This window comes from Acipenser ruthenus, chromosome 24, assembly GCF_902713425.1.
Source record: "Acipenser ruthenus chromosome 24, fAciRut3.2 maternal haplotype, whole genome shotgun sequence".
NCBI classification, from domain to species: Eukaryota; Metazoa; Chordata; class Actinopteri; order Acipenseriformes; family Acipenseridae; genus Acipenser; species Acipenser ruthenus.
In genome coordinates, this window is record NC_081212.1 from 24,271,801 (window position 1) to 24,286,826 (window position 15,026).

General features: G+C 39.5%; 2 protein-coding genes across 4 annotated transcripts; one reads left to right on the forward strand and one right to left on the reverse strand.

Annotated features, from left to right (window-relative positions):
* Nucleotides 1-779: 779 nt before the first annotated feature.
* LOC117429911 (kelch repeat and BTB domain-containing protein 13-like) lies at nucleotides 780-3,639 on the forward strand. Its single transcript, XM_034049859.3, has one exon. It carries the CDS (start codon nucleotides 997-999, stop codon nucleotides 2,386-2,388), a length of 1,392 nt encoding a protein of 463 aa, XP_033905750.3. The 5' UTR covers nucleotides 780-996; the 3' UTR covers nucleotides 2,389-3,639.
* A 937-nt stretch (nucleotides 3,640-4,576) lies between these two features.
* On the reverse strand, nucleotides 4,577-14,874 carry LOC117429016 (ubiquitin-associated protein 1-like). 3 transcript variants are annotated; one of them, XM_058998882.1, is made up of 6 exons: nucleotides 14,746-14,874; nucleotides 13,076-13,212; nucleotides 8,698-9,399; nucleotides 7,358-7,567; nucleotides 6,112-6,213; nucleotides 4,577-5,226 (listed from the first exon to the last, which is right to left on the reverse strand). In XM_058998882.1, exons 2-6 carry the CDS (start codon nucleotides 13,202-13,204, stop codon nucleotides 5,092-5,094), a joined length of 1,278 nt encoding a protein of 425 aa, XP_058854865.1. In that variant the 5' UTR covers nucleotides 13,205-13,212; nucleotides 14,746-14,874; the 3' UTR covers nucleotides 4,577-5,091. The 3 variants fall into 3 exon arrangements, with proteins under 3 accessions (XP_058854865.1, XP_058854866.1, XP_058854867.1); XM_058998883.1 differs by lacking the exon at nucleotides 14,746-14,874 and adding an exon at nucleotides 13,732-13,844; XM_058998884.1 differs by lacking the exon at nucleotides 14,746-14,874 and adding an exon at nucleotides 13,586-13,709.
* Nucleotides 14,875-15,026: the final 152 nt, after the last annotated feature.

Here is a 15,026-nt window from a genome sequence, read left to right on the forward strand (position 1 = left end):
ACACATAGACTATGAAATAACAGCATCAATCGAAACGCAGTAACAGTAGCTGTACAATGCTTATATAGATAGATACTGTGGGCCACAATAATGAAGGTTAAACCGAAACAGTTCAGTTTAAAATGTTAGTGCTTTTAAAATAATTAATACATTATATATATATATATATATATATATATATATATATATATATATATATATATATATATATATATATATATATATATATATATATAAATAAGGCACAGTACATTGTTCAGTGAATGTGATTCAGTACACCCTTGCATGACCCACAAGAAATGCTTGGAGTGGGATGTTTGGAATACTGTTTAATGTGTGTGTCGTGACACACAATATATCTACTGCAAACTTAACAAAACTATCCTGCCAATAGAACATGTTGATGACTAATACTTCCACAGTTTAATCACAGAGAACCCGAATCATGGTCTGTGTATTTTCCAAATACAGTAGATACATATGAATCATAACCCATCCTAAAACACGAGTCATTAAAATGTTGAATCAAAGGCTCCTTGTTGCATGTGTGAGAAAGCCAGTCTAACAAGCCACATCTGGGGCAAATCTGTCTTCCTCCTTACATACATCTACACTATCTACCAATTAGTATGCTTGTATTCTTGGAAGTACTGTAGAGTATAAGCACAGATTTAGTCGCTCGTTGGTGAAGCTATATGTCCCTTTAAATTTGAGACATCTGCGTGCACACATGCTGCTGCTATCTTTAGCCAGGTTCTATTTATGAAAAATCAAAGTGCCGTTAGTTCAACAACACAACTCTATCCTGAGGGGCATGGGAAATCTTCACAATGGGAATGGCCCCATCATGCTTTTACATTGTTTTCAGGTAAAAGCTGTTTGACTTGGTTTATTTGTCTGCCCTGTATATTGTATTTAAAAAATACTAATCTGTGCAAAGACGGATAAAGGTCCTGCATTGCTCAGACTGCAATAAAAAAAGCTGGGTCCTGCACTATGGCCACATTGCATGTTAAAGTGGAAGACAGCCATTTTGCCATTGACAAGGTCTTGCTGTCAGAGAACTGTGAGTATTTCCATGCTCTCTTCGAGTCGGGGATGCGAGAATGCCAGCAAGAGGAAATTCACCTGCTGGGGTTAAGTGCCAAAGGGTTTGATATCGTGCTTAAGGTCCTGGGAGGGAAAAGACCTGCTCTGGACTGTGATGAAATCATTGAGGCCATAGAATGTGCCGCGTTTTTACAAGTGAAGTCGCTTGTCAAACATCTAATTAATTTAGTTAATTCCAATAACTGCATTGAGATGTATCACGCTGCCTCCACGTATGGCCTGCTGGATCTGTACCACAGATGTGCTCTGTTCATTAGGGACATGTATTCGGATTTAAAAGAAGCTTTGGAATGTCTTCCCGTGGATCTTCTGGACTATATTGACTCTCTCGTTCCCAGTACATTTATTGCTGTTGGGGCCTATTCACCCACCTTTGTGCAAGATTCCTTGAGGTCTGTTTGCTATTTGGATGAAGACAGCAAGACGTGGAAAACCTTAACTGATTTGCCAGCTGAAGCAAGCACTGCCCTGGCAGGCGTCACTGTCTTAGACAACAAGCTGTACATCGTCGGAGGGGTCTATGGTGTCAGCAAGCAGGCGGTGGAGTTAAGTTTCTGTTACGATCCTGAAAGAAATACCTGGAGCCACTTTTCCAGCCCTCAGCAGCTTCGCTACAACCTGACGTTGATGGGACACAACGGTTACCTTTACGCAATAGGAGGAGAGTATGACAGAAGGATTATTTCGTCAGTGGAGAGATACCACGTCTCAACAGACACGTGGTCTTTTGTCTCGCCCCTGCCACGGCCTGCCGCTGGGGCTGCGTGTGCCCAGGCGATGGGAAGGATGTTTGTTTGCTTGTGGAAGCCAATTGACACAACAGACATTTATGAGTACGACCCTGATAGAGATCAGTGGCTCCTCATAACGACTTTAATAAGGCCACAGAGTTATGGACACTATATGGTGGCCCATAGGGACAACCTTTACGTGATGCGGAACGGCCCCTCTGATGATTTTTTGAGATGTATGATAGACTGTTTTAATATTACCACCCTGCAATGGACGGTGATGGCCGGGCAGTATGTGAACAGCAAAGGCGCCCTGTTCACATCTGCGGTCAAGGGGGATTCTGTGTTCACAGTAAACCGAATGCTGACCCTTGTTTATTCTGTGGAGGAGAAAATGTGGAAACCCAAGAAAGAAATGCAGGGCTATCGATGGTGCGGCTCCTTGCTGACATGCTTCTTGAGACTACCAAAGACGAGCAGTGATGACCTTTCCACTGACTGTATAATCCACACAGGTCAGCAAGAGCCAGAGGATATCAAAACCTAATGTGAGCTGGACCTGAACACAGCCACTATGTACTGTCCCATCCTCTTTCTGGTGCACCAGGGCTTCTGAAGTTACAATATGAAACAGCATCCCTGACAAACAGAAAATACACGGACTGGGTTTAGAAAGGAGGTTTGACGTCACCTGCCTGTATGAAAGGCAAGACTGAAAGCGAAGCACGAAAAGCAAACAAAATATCAAAAACTGCCATTTCAGTTAAGGCTTCTAGCACTTCAGAATAACTAGATGGTCAGACAGGCTTCAGTCTACTTGGGTTAACCAAGGACACATGTTTCTGAAAATCACAGATATCAGATATAAATGAAGTAGTGCAGTCATCTTTTTTTAAAGGATGTTGCTTGTTTTCCAAACAACAAAGCTGTTATCTCCAAAACACATTTACTTTCCAATAGCCCTGTGTAGAGACATATTGCTGATTAATCCTATAGCACTTTTCTTAAACCCCTGTGTGAAAATTGAAATGTCTGAAATGTTTCAATTTATTCCCCACAACACTCTCTCCTGATTGACTCCTGAACTGTTTGGTTTTTTGTAGGCGACGACGGAGGCACGTGTTTCCCACTGCTGTGCTCAGTGGCTTCTTCAGGTTTTTTTTTGTGTGTGTATTGGCTTGTGTAGATTGTTTGATACATGTCTCCCTGTACTCTCTGTGAACACGGAAACAAATGTACCAAACACTTAGGCCATTAAAACGTCTTTCCTGTTTTGATAACCAACACCCCATTTTATAAACCACAGGTCCCTGGAGTCGACATTCCAGAAAAAATCCAGTCTGATTTCAGTGGCAGGGTGTAAAGTCTCTGCAATTACCAGAGCACTTTGGCAACGATTCTCTTTCAGTGTTCAATGTGTGATGTTAGTTGCATTGGTCCAGAGGTAAACACTGCTGCAGTTGAATTATTTTATTGGACCAACATAGAAGTTGAAAATACACAAACTTGCAGGTGCAAAGTGGATTTGAGAAGAGCTAGTGTAGAAGAAAATAAAGATGTTATTTGGTTGTGCTTCCTTTCTGCAAAAACAAAATGGTCCAAGGGCCTGGTTAACTGGTCAGTTGTGGTGTTAGGTTTCCTTTATTGCACTACCAGTCTGCTGTTTTCATTTCCTAGACCTGTCTGTAGGTCTGCAATATCGCAGAGTCTAAAGTGCAAGAGCTTTTACCTGTAGGAGTTATTGCATTTGATGTACTGTACATTTCTTTGCTAGTTCCTTGCTAATAAATCATTTGCTGGAGAAGGAATGTAACCTTAATTAAAAACAAGTTTTTATTTTCTCTTATTACATTATATAAGAAGCAAGCTAATAAATTCTGTGCAAAAAAATTCCATCCTCCAAGGAAAATATGGTCGGGAGGTAGCTGTTCTTCATGAGGGCTCTTTACAATCGGAGTGTGGGTGTGTTAATAATAATAACATGATAAAAGAAAAGCTAGCAAATCGCAAGATAGAAATTTTTAATAGACTCTTTTTTTTTTTTACTTCCTCAGATGTCCTTTGTAACAAAACTTTTGTTAGGGATTCCAGTTCATTCTGTAAATCAATCCAGTAATCCTAAACATACAGTTGTAACAAGACTGCTTTTGTGAAATTAAAAAAAAAGACCAGTAAAATGTGTTATAGGAGCGATATCATCCAGAACTATGAAACATTAAATAGTACTCCATATTAAAAAAATAAAAAAGAAGAAAGTGTTGGTGCTGCATGAACCGATTATTCAAAATCATGTGAAGGTCATTGGTGTTGATTGTGCTAGTGCACTATTCAAAGTGAAACCAGTGAAGAAACAGCTGCTTTTCTTTAGAGTCTGTGGAGAACAGCAATCCACACAAATCCAAGCAGCTTCACTTATTTCAGCCTGAATAGTAAATTAGCTCAATCAACACCAAGGACCCTTGCCAGATTGTCAGCACCTGACTTCTGTGAAGATCTCTACCAAATCAAATAATTGGTTTGTTCAGCTCTATTAAGTTTCTTTTAGTATTTCTAAAAGTATAGGGGTAACATGAAACCTCAGTTCTTTAAGCCACAGTGCTCATATACTGATGGATTCAAACCACTCTGTAAGTGTCATTAATATTTGCAAGTGACTAAAGGAAAAAAAACATGCTTGCCAAGCACTCCAATTTCTTGTATGACATTTGAGCCAGCTAGTAAAACAAAACTCACAGTAAATGTAATGGATTTATTTGATTCATATACTACTGATCACAGTATAATACACTGAGACAAGGTCCAATTACAGTCATTTCAATTTCAGTAATAATACATTTTATTTCTTAACATACAAAACAAAATCACATTTTTAAATTCAAGGTTAACATATTATGATCACAATCTGTAAACTAAAGCCGATTGTCAAAACCTGGAGTGGGTGAAAGTGCTATGCAATAGGAGTCGGATTGCCATCCCTGTACAGTACCAGTTTATAATCATTAACAATCACAAACCATGATGAGGCGTACAATGTCAAGTTACAGTATATAGCAGTATGAAGCAAAACTGTAATACTGAATTAGCAGTTGTTTTAGGTTATTTTGATACACAAAATTAATAACACATTTTAACCAAAAGGGCTGACACATAGAAAAGCAACAGATATAAGTGTGTGAACAGTAGTGGTAATGTAAACCACTTGGGGCTATGGTTTCATTTGGTGGTACCTGCTGCATGCAGTTTGATTGAATTATTCCACGCGCATCATAAGTTCCTCCAGGGCTCGCTCCCTGTGGTTTTCATGAACCAGCAGGACCTCCTTGATTTCGTTCTGCTGAAACCCCATCTCATGAAACTGAGTCAACAGATTCAAGAACTCGGCAGCCTGCAACAACAGAAGAAATAAAGTCAATGAAAATCGGCTGAATGCACAGTAACCCGTTTAGATTTCCGGATAACAGATCGACGATACTTACAGTGCGATAAAACCCAGATAAAGGTACGCTTCTTGGAAATGTTAATCTTGAATTAATCTTGATTAAGTGCGAACGACGTGGAATCTGTGGCATTCTGAACAAGACACATTGCCTTGTTGTTCGAGGTTAAGATTAAAATCACTCCAATAAATCTTTTTTTTTTTTTTTTTAAACATTGCAATTTCTTATAATCAGACCCTTTATTACTCAGCCCTTCTGTTGCGTTACTCATAATTGAAATGCATTTCTAAGCTACGTTAGCTAATAGGGTTACAAGGCATGAATATGTCCCAAAGAGGCCCCTGCTTATCTTAACATTTAGTTTGGATACTGTATACTGATGGTACTGTAATTACTGGTTTTAGTAGAAATAATAACTTTCTGTATATTTGTAAAATTTCCAAAGAGGAAGTGTAACTCCCACACCAACCAAAAAAAAAAACAACAAACCACTAAATACTGTATTTTTCTGTTTAATTCATTTACCTCATATCCTGATAATATATTAATTCAGGTATACCCAAGCAAAACCCAAATACGAAAAAGATTAAAGTACTTTAAAAACACAACTAGAAGTCATGTCGACATTTAAAATACTCCCTTTGCTTTGCAGTTTTGTCCGTTCCAGGTTTTGCTCCGAGCTTAATTAAACAACTGTAGGTCATTAGTGCAGGCGTGAGCAAGTAGGCCGTTAGCTAAACTTGGAATGACTCCAAGAAGTGCACAATGGGAAGCGTATTCCCAGCCCTGCGAATCCACAGGGATGAGACGGTCCCGTTAAGACTCAGGCTGACCTTCGTCTCGCTGTACTGAAACATCTCCAGGGCCTCCTCCACCTGCACTTCTTCATATCCCTGTTTGCAGAGTCGGTCACAGGCGACGAGGTAACCGAGGATCTAGAGAGAGGTGACAGGGGGGTTACTTACTGCACAGCAACACAAACTTTCTGTTGTAGAGGGAAGGACTCCTCTCTCTCTGCTCAATACATTCCTGAAAAGAGAACTTTTAAAAGAGCAATAAATACATATGGGTTCACGTGTCTGTACATGGAATTGTAGGAGATATTAACTTTTACTTCAGGGCAGCACTACATAGTTTCTTACCATTTCTGTTAACATAATTATTTAGTAAATAAAAAAGGTACAAAATTGAGTGCAGCACAATGTATCGTTCTTGATATCTTCTCTTCATGACACCCTCTACTGATAGTTTGCTGCTGGCAGGGTGTTTGGGAATACAGCATGTTAACATTCACAATCTAAATGGACTTTCCAACCCATTCCCTGTACAAATCAGCTGGCGCCAATACGGTTAAGGAGCCAGTTAAAACAGGGCTGCTGAGTTTGAACACCGCACCTGAACTCCTGAAGGCAACACGTTATTTCCTGTCCAGTCTGTGTAGGAGGGACTATACCAAACTGCACAAGATAAAACGCGCCCTCTTTTCCCTGACTTCCTGTTCAAAACACACAAAGTTAACAAAAGACACTTCCCGGAGGTTCTTGTCTTCTGCGAAAAACAATTCCCATCAGTCCAGCAAACTGTGAGTCATTTGGACTCGAGGGAACTGCTGTGTTAAGCGGAGAACAGATAATAAATCCCAGATTGTGGAAGGAATAGCTATTTTTAATATTTCACACAAGCACGCTGTGTCGGAGGTGGCTAAGCAGCCTAGGGGATCAATGTAGTGAACACTAAACCACTGGACAATAAGACACATATCCTTTCAGTTGTAATTTGTTTGACTAGCCACCTTCACCTGACCTAGCAATAGCTCTTCAAATCACTAAGATTAGAACACAGCAGCGATGTGGCTTGGACTAAATTAAATGCAACTGTAATGTGTCGATTGTCCAGCAGGTGGCCAAAGAGTCATTAAAACAAAGACATAAGGGGTTATTCTCCTGAAACCCAGTCTAATGTCAACGTATACATATATAAGGTGAATTTATTTTAATGGTTCTCATTTCTGAAATTCAAGACCTTGTGTCCAGTTAAACAGTGCTTTCAGTGCTTAATAAAGACTAGGATGTTCCAAACCTGGTCGGGACTCTGTTTCCCAATCTTCTGGAGAGCCCAGATGGCCGCGTGCATGGGATAGCCCAGGCCAATGACCGGCTCCAGCAGGTCTCGCTCCTCCTGGCTGAGAGCCGGCAGCAGGTCCGCCGAGGAGTCTGGGTAAAATGTGTGGGAACTGAGGGGTCGAGAGGCAGAGGGAGGGGGCGGGAGGCAGGAATAGGGGCTCAGGGTCTGCAAAGCAAACAAAACAGGAAACCTTCAGTGAACCAGTGAACCAGTGAACCGAGAACAGAGCGCGTGTTGTACTGGGACTTGGCAAGATACATGCCTGTGTTGATCGAGCTTTGATGTTTCTTCCCTTTCTGAATTAAACTGAGCTTAGGCTGTTTCATAAGTCCCTGCTGTAGTGCAGGATAGTGCACTTTATATAATACAACATATTTTTCAACACTGCATTGTGTTGAGTTTTACCTATTAATAAAACTTCACATACGCTTATGCCTGCTTTTTATGTTGTGTTATTTTGCTGTTTTATTATATTATATATTATGCATATGTATATTATTCTTACAGTTCAGTGATGTAAATAAGACTCCTTTGCATAGCAGTTTTACCCATGCTAGATTTTACTACAGGCTTGATTCTCTACAGTGTATAGGTTACAAGCACAGGTGAGTCGTATTAAACTTGTAGTAAAACCAGGAAAAGATCAAACTGCTTTGCAATGGGAGTCTTAATTCCATCCCTGTAGTTCATGTAATGTTTTGGAAAATGTTTATGCTGCTGTAATGCTCTATGACCTGAACAATGATTTATGTGTGAATTATTACATTTAGACATTAGTTTTGCTGGCATAAAAAAATAAAAATAAAAAATAATATATAAAATATTCATATAATTATAGAAATTATAAAGTACAGGGAAGCCAGATAAACTGTAAAATAGACCATGTTATTTTTTTTAATCTTGTTTTCCTCATGCAAAATCACCTCCTTATCACTGCTTGTACCATTCCCCTGAGTATTTTTAGATCTGGTCCATTTATAGTCAGGTTGGCAAAGAGTAAAGTACTAACCCTTGGTATACAATAATCCCCTGCAGACCTAGTTTAGTCTTTCCAAGAATGACACCATTCAACTAGAGAACTTAAACTTTAGACCTAAACTCAATGCTTGTTGTCTATCCCATAATACTGTACTATGCAGAAGAAAAGACTTCCAACTTGCATAACATTAGCCAGTAACTCATATGAGAACATGCCTGCCTTTGGATGGTTGAGCATTGAGCTGTTTTTGGTTAAAATTTATTTTAACTGGACTACCAGAACTCTCCCTCATATTTCCCTAAGTTTGGATCCTTACCGGGTGTGTGGGTTTATGGTTCCTGATTGCAGGAATATGGCCGGCAGTGGCAGGCCTGGGCTGGAGGTGTGCTGATGGAGGGGATGATGGAGGCTGTGGGGTGGGAAACCCCAGAGAGGAATTGCGGCCGCAGTGACACAGTGGGAGAAGCCTCCTCTTGGGTCTCCTCTGGTTCTGGCACAGGGGACTGCTCACCCGCTGTCTCTCCAACACCTCCAAGTCACGATAGGAGGACGGCCCTAAATACAGGGAGTTCCTCCTTTGTCTCGGTGAGTTGGTGGGAGACTGGTGGTTTAACAGGAATGGAGAGGAACCCGGTCTGAAATCTTTCAGCCCCTGAAACCTCCTCTGAAACTGCCACCCATCTTTCAGCACTGGGAACCTGCTCCTCTGTGCTGACTCGTAAGACGATGGCCTGATGGACAGTTCCTCCCTGTCGTCGGACGAGGAGTGCTCGTCATCGTCAGAGTAACCGCCGTCGCTCTCGGAGTCCGACATCACAAAGTTGGCCCTGGGGGGGCCCAGGTTAAAATCTGCTGCACTTAAACTCCTGCTCCTCTGCCTCGGTGCCTCAGCAGGGCTCCAGCACATCCCTTCCTCGGCGTTGGAGAACACCATCCAGTAGGGGGGACAGGATGGCACGGCCTCGGGTGTGCTCCTCTCTGCCCACTGCAGCACCCATCTCTCCTGGGTGAACTCGTACTGCAAGACAGCACCACAGCAGACAATAAGGAAGCTGCCCTTACTTTTATATTCGCATCTCAAGCTGCCCTCGTACTCCTCGATGTTATGGTAAATGTAACAAGATGCAATTCTCTCTTACTGCCTTTACAAACACAGTCAAACTTGTCTGGATGGACCTACCAATAGTGCCCACTCTGAAGAATCAGTATGTATGCTTATAACTGCCTCCTGGGGGTGTCAATATAGACCGGTGGGCCTATACAAGCGGTCTTTAAGTAAACCATTTCTAAGTATTGATAGATTCAGTTATAGTCAGTCCTGCCCTTGATAAACATGCCCTTGAGTAGAAACATGTTTGCATGTGAATCTCACGGGGAGTGAAGGCTCAGTGGCAATGCTGTGACCAACGTGACGGAAGATCAGCAAAGCAGTTTATTTTAAGTCTGAAGATAAAGGCCAGTAAGTCTGTAGCACAGCAGCTGGTGCGTGTTATTGGTGGATTACAGAGAGATCTGACACCAGCTGTCTGCCCCTGCTAAATCTGCTGCTTCGGTTCTTCTAACGCTTTATAAAAAGCACACAGAGCCCAAACAAGCTTGAGTGGAACTCATATGGAAGACTTGCATCTGAGCTTGATAAATAAATAGGACACATATCTGGCATCTGAAACTTGCAAACTGGCTTTTAAATGAGCTGCATTAACTGCAGGTGCATATCAGCACTTAGGGTCTAGCTTTCACGGAGATATAGAAAGCCTCCATATACTTTTCTGGCACATACAATAAAACAATATCGTTTTCTTAAGCCTTACCAACACTTTCTCCCTTAGAAACTGCAAAACTAACAAGAATTTGTACTTCAGTTCAAATAAACAATCTTCACTTATACATGGTGGTTAACAATGGCCCAGAACTACCCTCACAGGTCTTAAAGGACCTGCTTTTTGATAGAAGGAACGAGGGAAGTTATTCATGTATGAACATTATAGGGTCTGACCCTTTCAGTCAATTGTAATGCGGATTTAAATACTTTCACACCCACTGAATACATTTGCTGTGTGACTTTCACTTAACTCGTGAGTGCAGAATATTCATGCAGTATAATATTATAATTCATGATTATAACATTTGACTTCTGATGGGATTTTAGTGGTCTGATCATCATCATTGGCTGGTTTCACACACTCTGATTAGCACTAATCTTGGACTACCTTGTGTTTCATCAGACAAGCTGGTCCAGGATTTGAGTGAATAGGGATCCGTGAAGCCAGCCTTCAATGTTATAAGAATGGTATAAATAATAATAGAAAAATTATAATAAAAAAACTATTATTAAAACTATTATTAAAAATATTATTATTATTATTATTATTATTATTATTATTATTATTATTATTATTATTATTATTATTATTATTATTAATAATAATAATAATAATAATAATAATAATAATAATAGCTTCTTTATAATAATTAAGGGATTAAAAAAATACACTAGTAATGTATCATCGAAACATTATTGAAGTAATTAGTTATTTCTTGTTAATTAAATAACACGAATTCGTTTTTATACTGTATGCATCCTTAAACAAAAGTGTAGCGAGGTTACATTATAATATTGTATTTAGCAAAATGCTTTGCAGAATGAGTTTCCTTGTTCCCTCTATGCAGCTCATTTTAAACAGATGAGTGAATTGAATGCCTGGTCCCTCTCTCCCAGAGATGAATCCAACACGTTCCTCCGAGATGTACACTTTCGTTTATTATGACTTGTGGTGTTGTCCGCTCGTTCTCATGGCTGGAAGATTAACAAGACTGTGCGGAGGCAAAAACTGGCTTATTTTTAGTTGGACCGGACAGGAATGTATAATATTCAAAGCTTTCCACTGTCTCTCTGATACAGGGATGTAAACAAATGAATCACGAATGGGTTTATTTCCATATATGGAACTTTTATCGCTTCAGCATAATTAAATGAACTGGGGTTGAACAAGTGAAGAAGCAGTTGGCTGTTGGATGGCAATGAATGTTTCTTGAATAAACAGATGGTACCATGTCACCACAGTGCATGTAGTGTGGTGCGGCACTGCCAGACTGCTGTGCCACCTCATGCTCAGGGCTATTCAAAGAATGATGACAGAACATGCAATCATTATTCATACCACCGCTATCTTGGGACTTGCACACAAAGCTAAAATTACCATGGGAACGACCTTGTTTCCATGACATTGGTCTCTAGGAGGAACAACATAAATAAGCAGAAGTTTGCCGACAATTTGAAAACATTCCTGGGTAGAAGGATTTCTTACAAACTTATTTTCCTTTAATGAATCTGCTCCAAGCGGTATATTTTTGCGGGATTTGTACATAAAAATAAATAGTGTTTAAAACAGCCTACCCAAAAAGAGGCTGCATTGCTTACTGTTGATTCTAATGGGATTTTTACTTGGCACTTAGTGCTATCTGGGGGGGCAAAAAACACAAACATTTCAAGATTTATTTTAAAGTTACTAATAATATTAGCTAAATAATAAGCGATGAATTAAAAAAAAAGATTAATATTTAAGCAAGTTTTTTTTTTTTTTAACAGGATCTGAAAAAACGAAAATATCATTAAGCAAAATCCTAGCTACAGTCGAGATGTGGGTGTAATGGAAGAATAGAGAGCAGCCCTGTGAGGTGCATTATTAAGCAGTTCTATGCCCTAGCCTGAACTCACACCTGCTTTAGCAAACATGTCAAACTATTTTCTTGTGTAGACATTCTATCAGCTCTTAACTGGAAACACGTGTCTCCTAACCCCTCTGGAAAATGGGATTTTATGCTGCCATAAGAAAACAGGGAAACAAGAAGGTATTTTTTTATTCTGAGTGAATCCTGAAGAGTTTGTTCATTAGCCTTGTAGTTTTAACACTGTGATCAGATGCGCAATCGAAATCGCAAAGTCCAATTAGGATTCATTTAGCTGGATAGGGTCATATCAATGCCAACTTTATTCTATATTCGCTTATTCTTCACTCGTTTTACAAGAGCTCTGTTCTGTTTCCAAAGTATGATTTATGACCATTAAGGACGTAGCTGGAAAGATGGACGGCTGCATGGAAATACGAATGCCAACGTTATAAAAATGCCTTTCTGTTTTCCAATAAAAAGTATCGTTAAACACACCGCTCAAAGCATTCTCACAGTGTTCTGCAATCACCTGGTGTACATTTATAACCCTGCATTGTATGCAGGAGACCAAACCACAAAGACATGCCAGGGCGCTGTATTCATGCTATACATTATTATTATTATATAGAAGACTAGAAATACTAAAAGAAACTTAATGAATGAAGTGTTGTTACGTTTCTTTTACTATTTCTAAATGTAGCACTTGAGTGCTTCATAGTTTGTTATACTGACATTGATATGAATTTTGTATCTAATTAAAGTGACTTCATATTAAGATAATCTATACTGTTATTCTTCCTTAACTATATATTATAATAATACAGTACAAGGAGCTGTAAGATTTCATCCCAGTTGAGGTCAGAGCCTGTGTCGTAGCTCCCTATGCGATATTCTATATATATATATATATATATATATATATATATATATATATATATATATATATATATATATATATATATATATTGGTTTGTGTTGTTCATCAGCTTGATCGATACACATTGCCGGGGTGGATGACTCACATGTGTTTCGTCCAGTATGGAGAGGAAGTCGGGGATAGTCAGATCTGGAGGTGTGACCGGCTTCTCCTCCTCCTTCCATTCTTCTATTCCAGCCGGGATCTTGAAAGGTACCTCGTCCAGCCAGTTCATTATTCCTCCTGAGAGGGTTTTCAGCAACAAAGAAGGCTTTGTTAGAAACCGCAGATCAAAAGGCACATCATGAAAGCTCTCAAAATATTTAGCGAAATTTACAATAATCTGGAACTACCGCCCCAAACACGGTCATTTCTACTCCAATTCTTTACATGCAAGATTGCAGAGGTAGACCTCAGTTAATGGTTTTATTTATAGATTTATTTTGGAAAGTGCTGCCCATTTGGCAACAGCAACCTATACAAAAAACATGTTTCAATAATATTACATCATATATGTGATGTAAGACATGCCATCTTGAAATGAATATATTTGTCCGAATAACCCTTTTTGCTGTACGAGTTTTGCTGCTTTTACGCTTTTATTAAAGATGCTGACTTGGTATCACTGTAGTCGTGCTGAGCTCTGTGCTGTGGACTACTGTCCACAAAGGAAAGAAACTGACCAACCAATTAGCTTCCCTAATCAAAACCACTGAGTGCTGTACATAAACCTGCCTGCTAATAGGGCTAGGAAGTACTTACACTGAATGGGACTCGCTTGTCTCTGCAGCCTGACAAAGGAGAACAGCAGCTTTTTCAGCACACGTGTTTGTTGGTCTGGCTTTGTAAGAAACACCTACTTAGTTGCTTAATACCCATGGTCAGCAAACCCTACGTCTTCACGCCACCTGGCTGTGTAACCTGACATGTGGCACACCTCAGCTTTGTGGAGTGCTCACCCTGCTGTTGCGATACATTTTCCAACAGGTGGTCTGGTTAATATACAAGCAGTACAGCAATGCCATAAACAACGATTATTCAATTTACTTTTAAGCACTGACTTAACTGTTTGAACAATGTACATAGTCAGTATTGAGTAGTATTTAACATTCTATATATTTTATTTTTCTTTTAGCTCAAACATGAAAGTGACTGTTTAAATGTTTTTGGAGTGACAAGCCCCTTTAACGCAAGCTTGTATGTCCAGTGATTAACTTAATTGTCATTAGTTTAAAAGTCAAGATATGACGCTAGTTTTCTACAACACAATGCTAGAGAGAAATCGTATCTTCTTCAACAAGTCTCCAGGTACTGTACAGGGCCATAAGGAGCAAAGGGATGGAATCCTAGAGCAGTTTATAGCACCGGACTTTCCATGATCTCATTTGTTTAAATAATAGTACTTGTCCCACTTGATATTCACTTACATGAGATGACAAAAGACATTCCCATCAGTCCTAAAGTGTGAGAATGTACCTCAGAATAGTCTCCTAATACCATTTGTAAACAATAGGCATTTCAGAGACTCATTTTCACAAATTACAGTTGTTTGAACTCATAAAAGATTAAGTAACCTTACGCATGTCTTGTCTGGAAACAGAATTCCTAGAAGCCCCACAAATATTAAGTTATTTCCTCAATCACGTAGCAGGGAACCCACTGTACAATAAGATCATGTTTTAAACAGGAGTTTATGGTTGAGAAAGGTATTTCAGTAACCACAGAAGAGATCTGATATAAACAAATAAGAATACAATCTGATATAAATTAACCTGCCTGTTGGGTCCTATAATGGAGCTCCTTGTTCTTGATTCAGCCGTGATGTTCAGATCTGGTTGCTTTGTTTTCTTTGTTGGCGGACGTGCTAATAAATGCTAATTCTTCTTGAACCGTTAATCCACTGACATAACAGGAGAGCCAGCATCTTCTTAATGCCAGCTGAGACGCATGCAAACGTGCAAGATTCCATGTGAACTTACATAACCATTAGCTATTGCGTGTAAACAAAACGTATTTCAACTGCAGACAAAAAAAACCAAAAACAAAAACTATTTTAT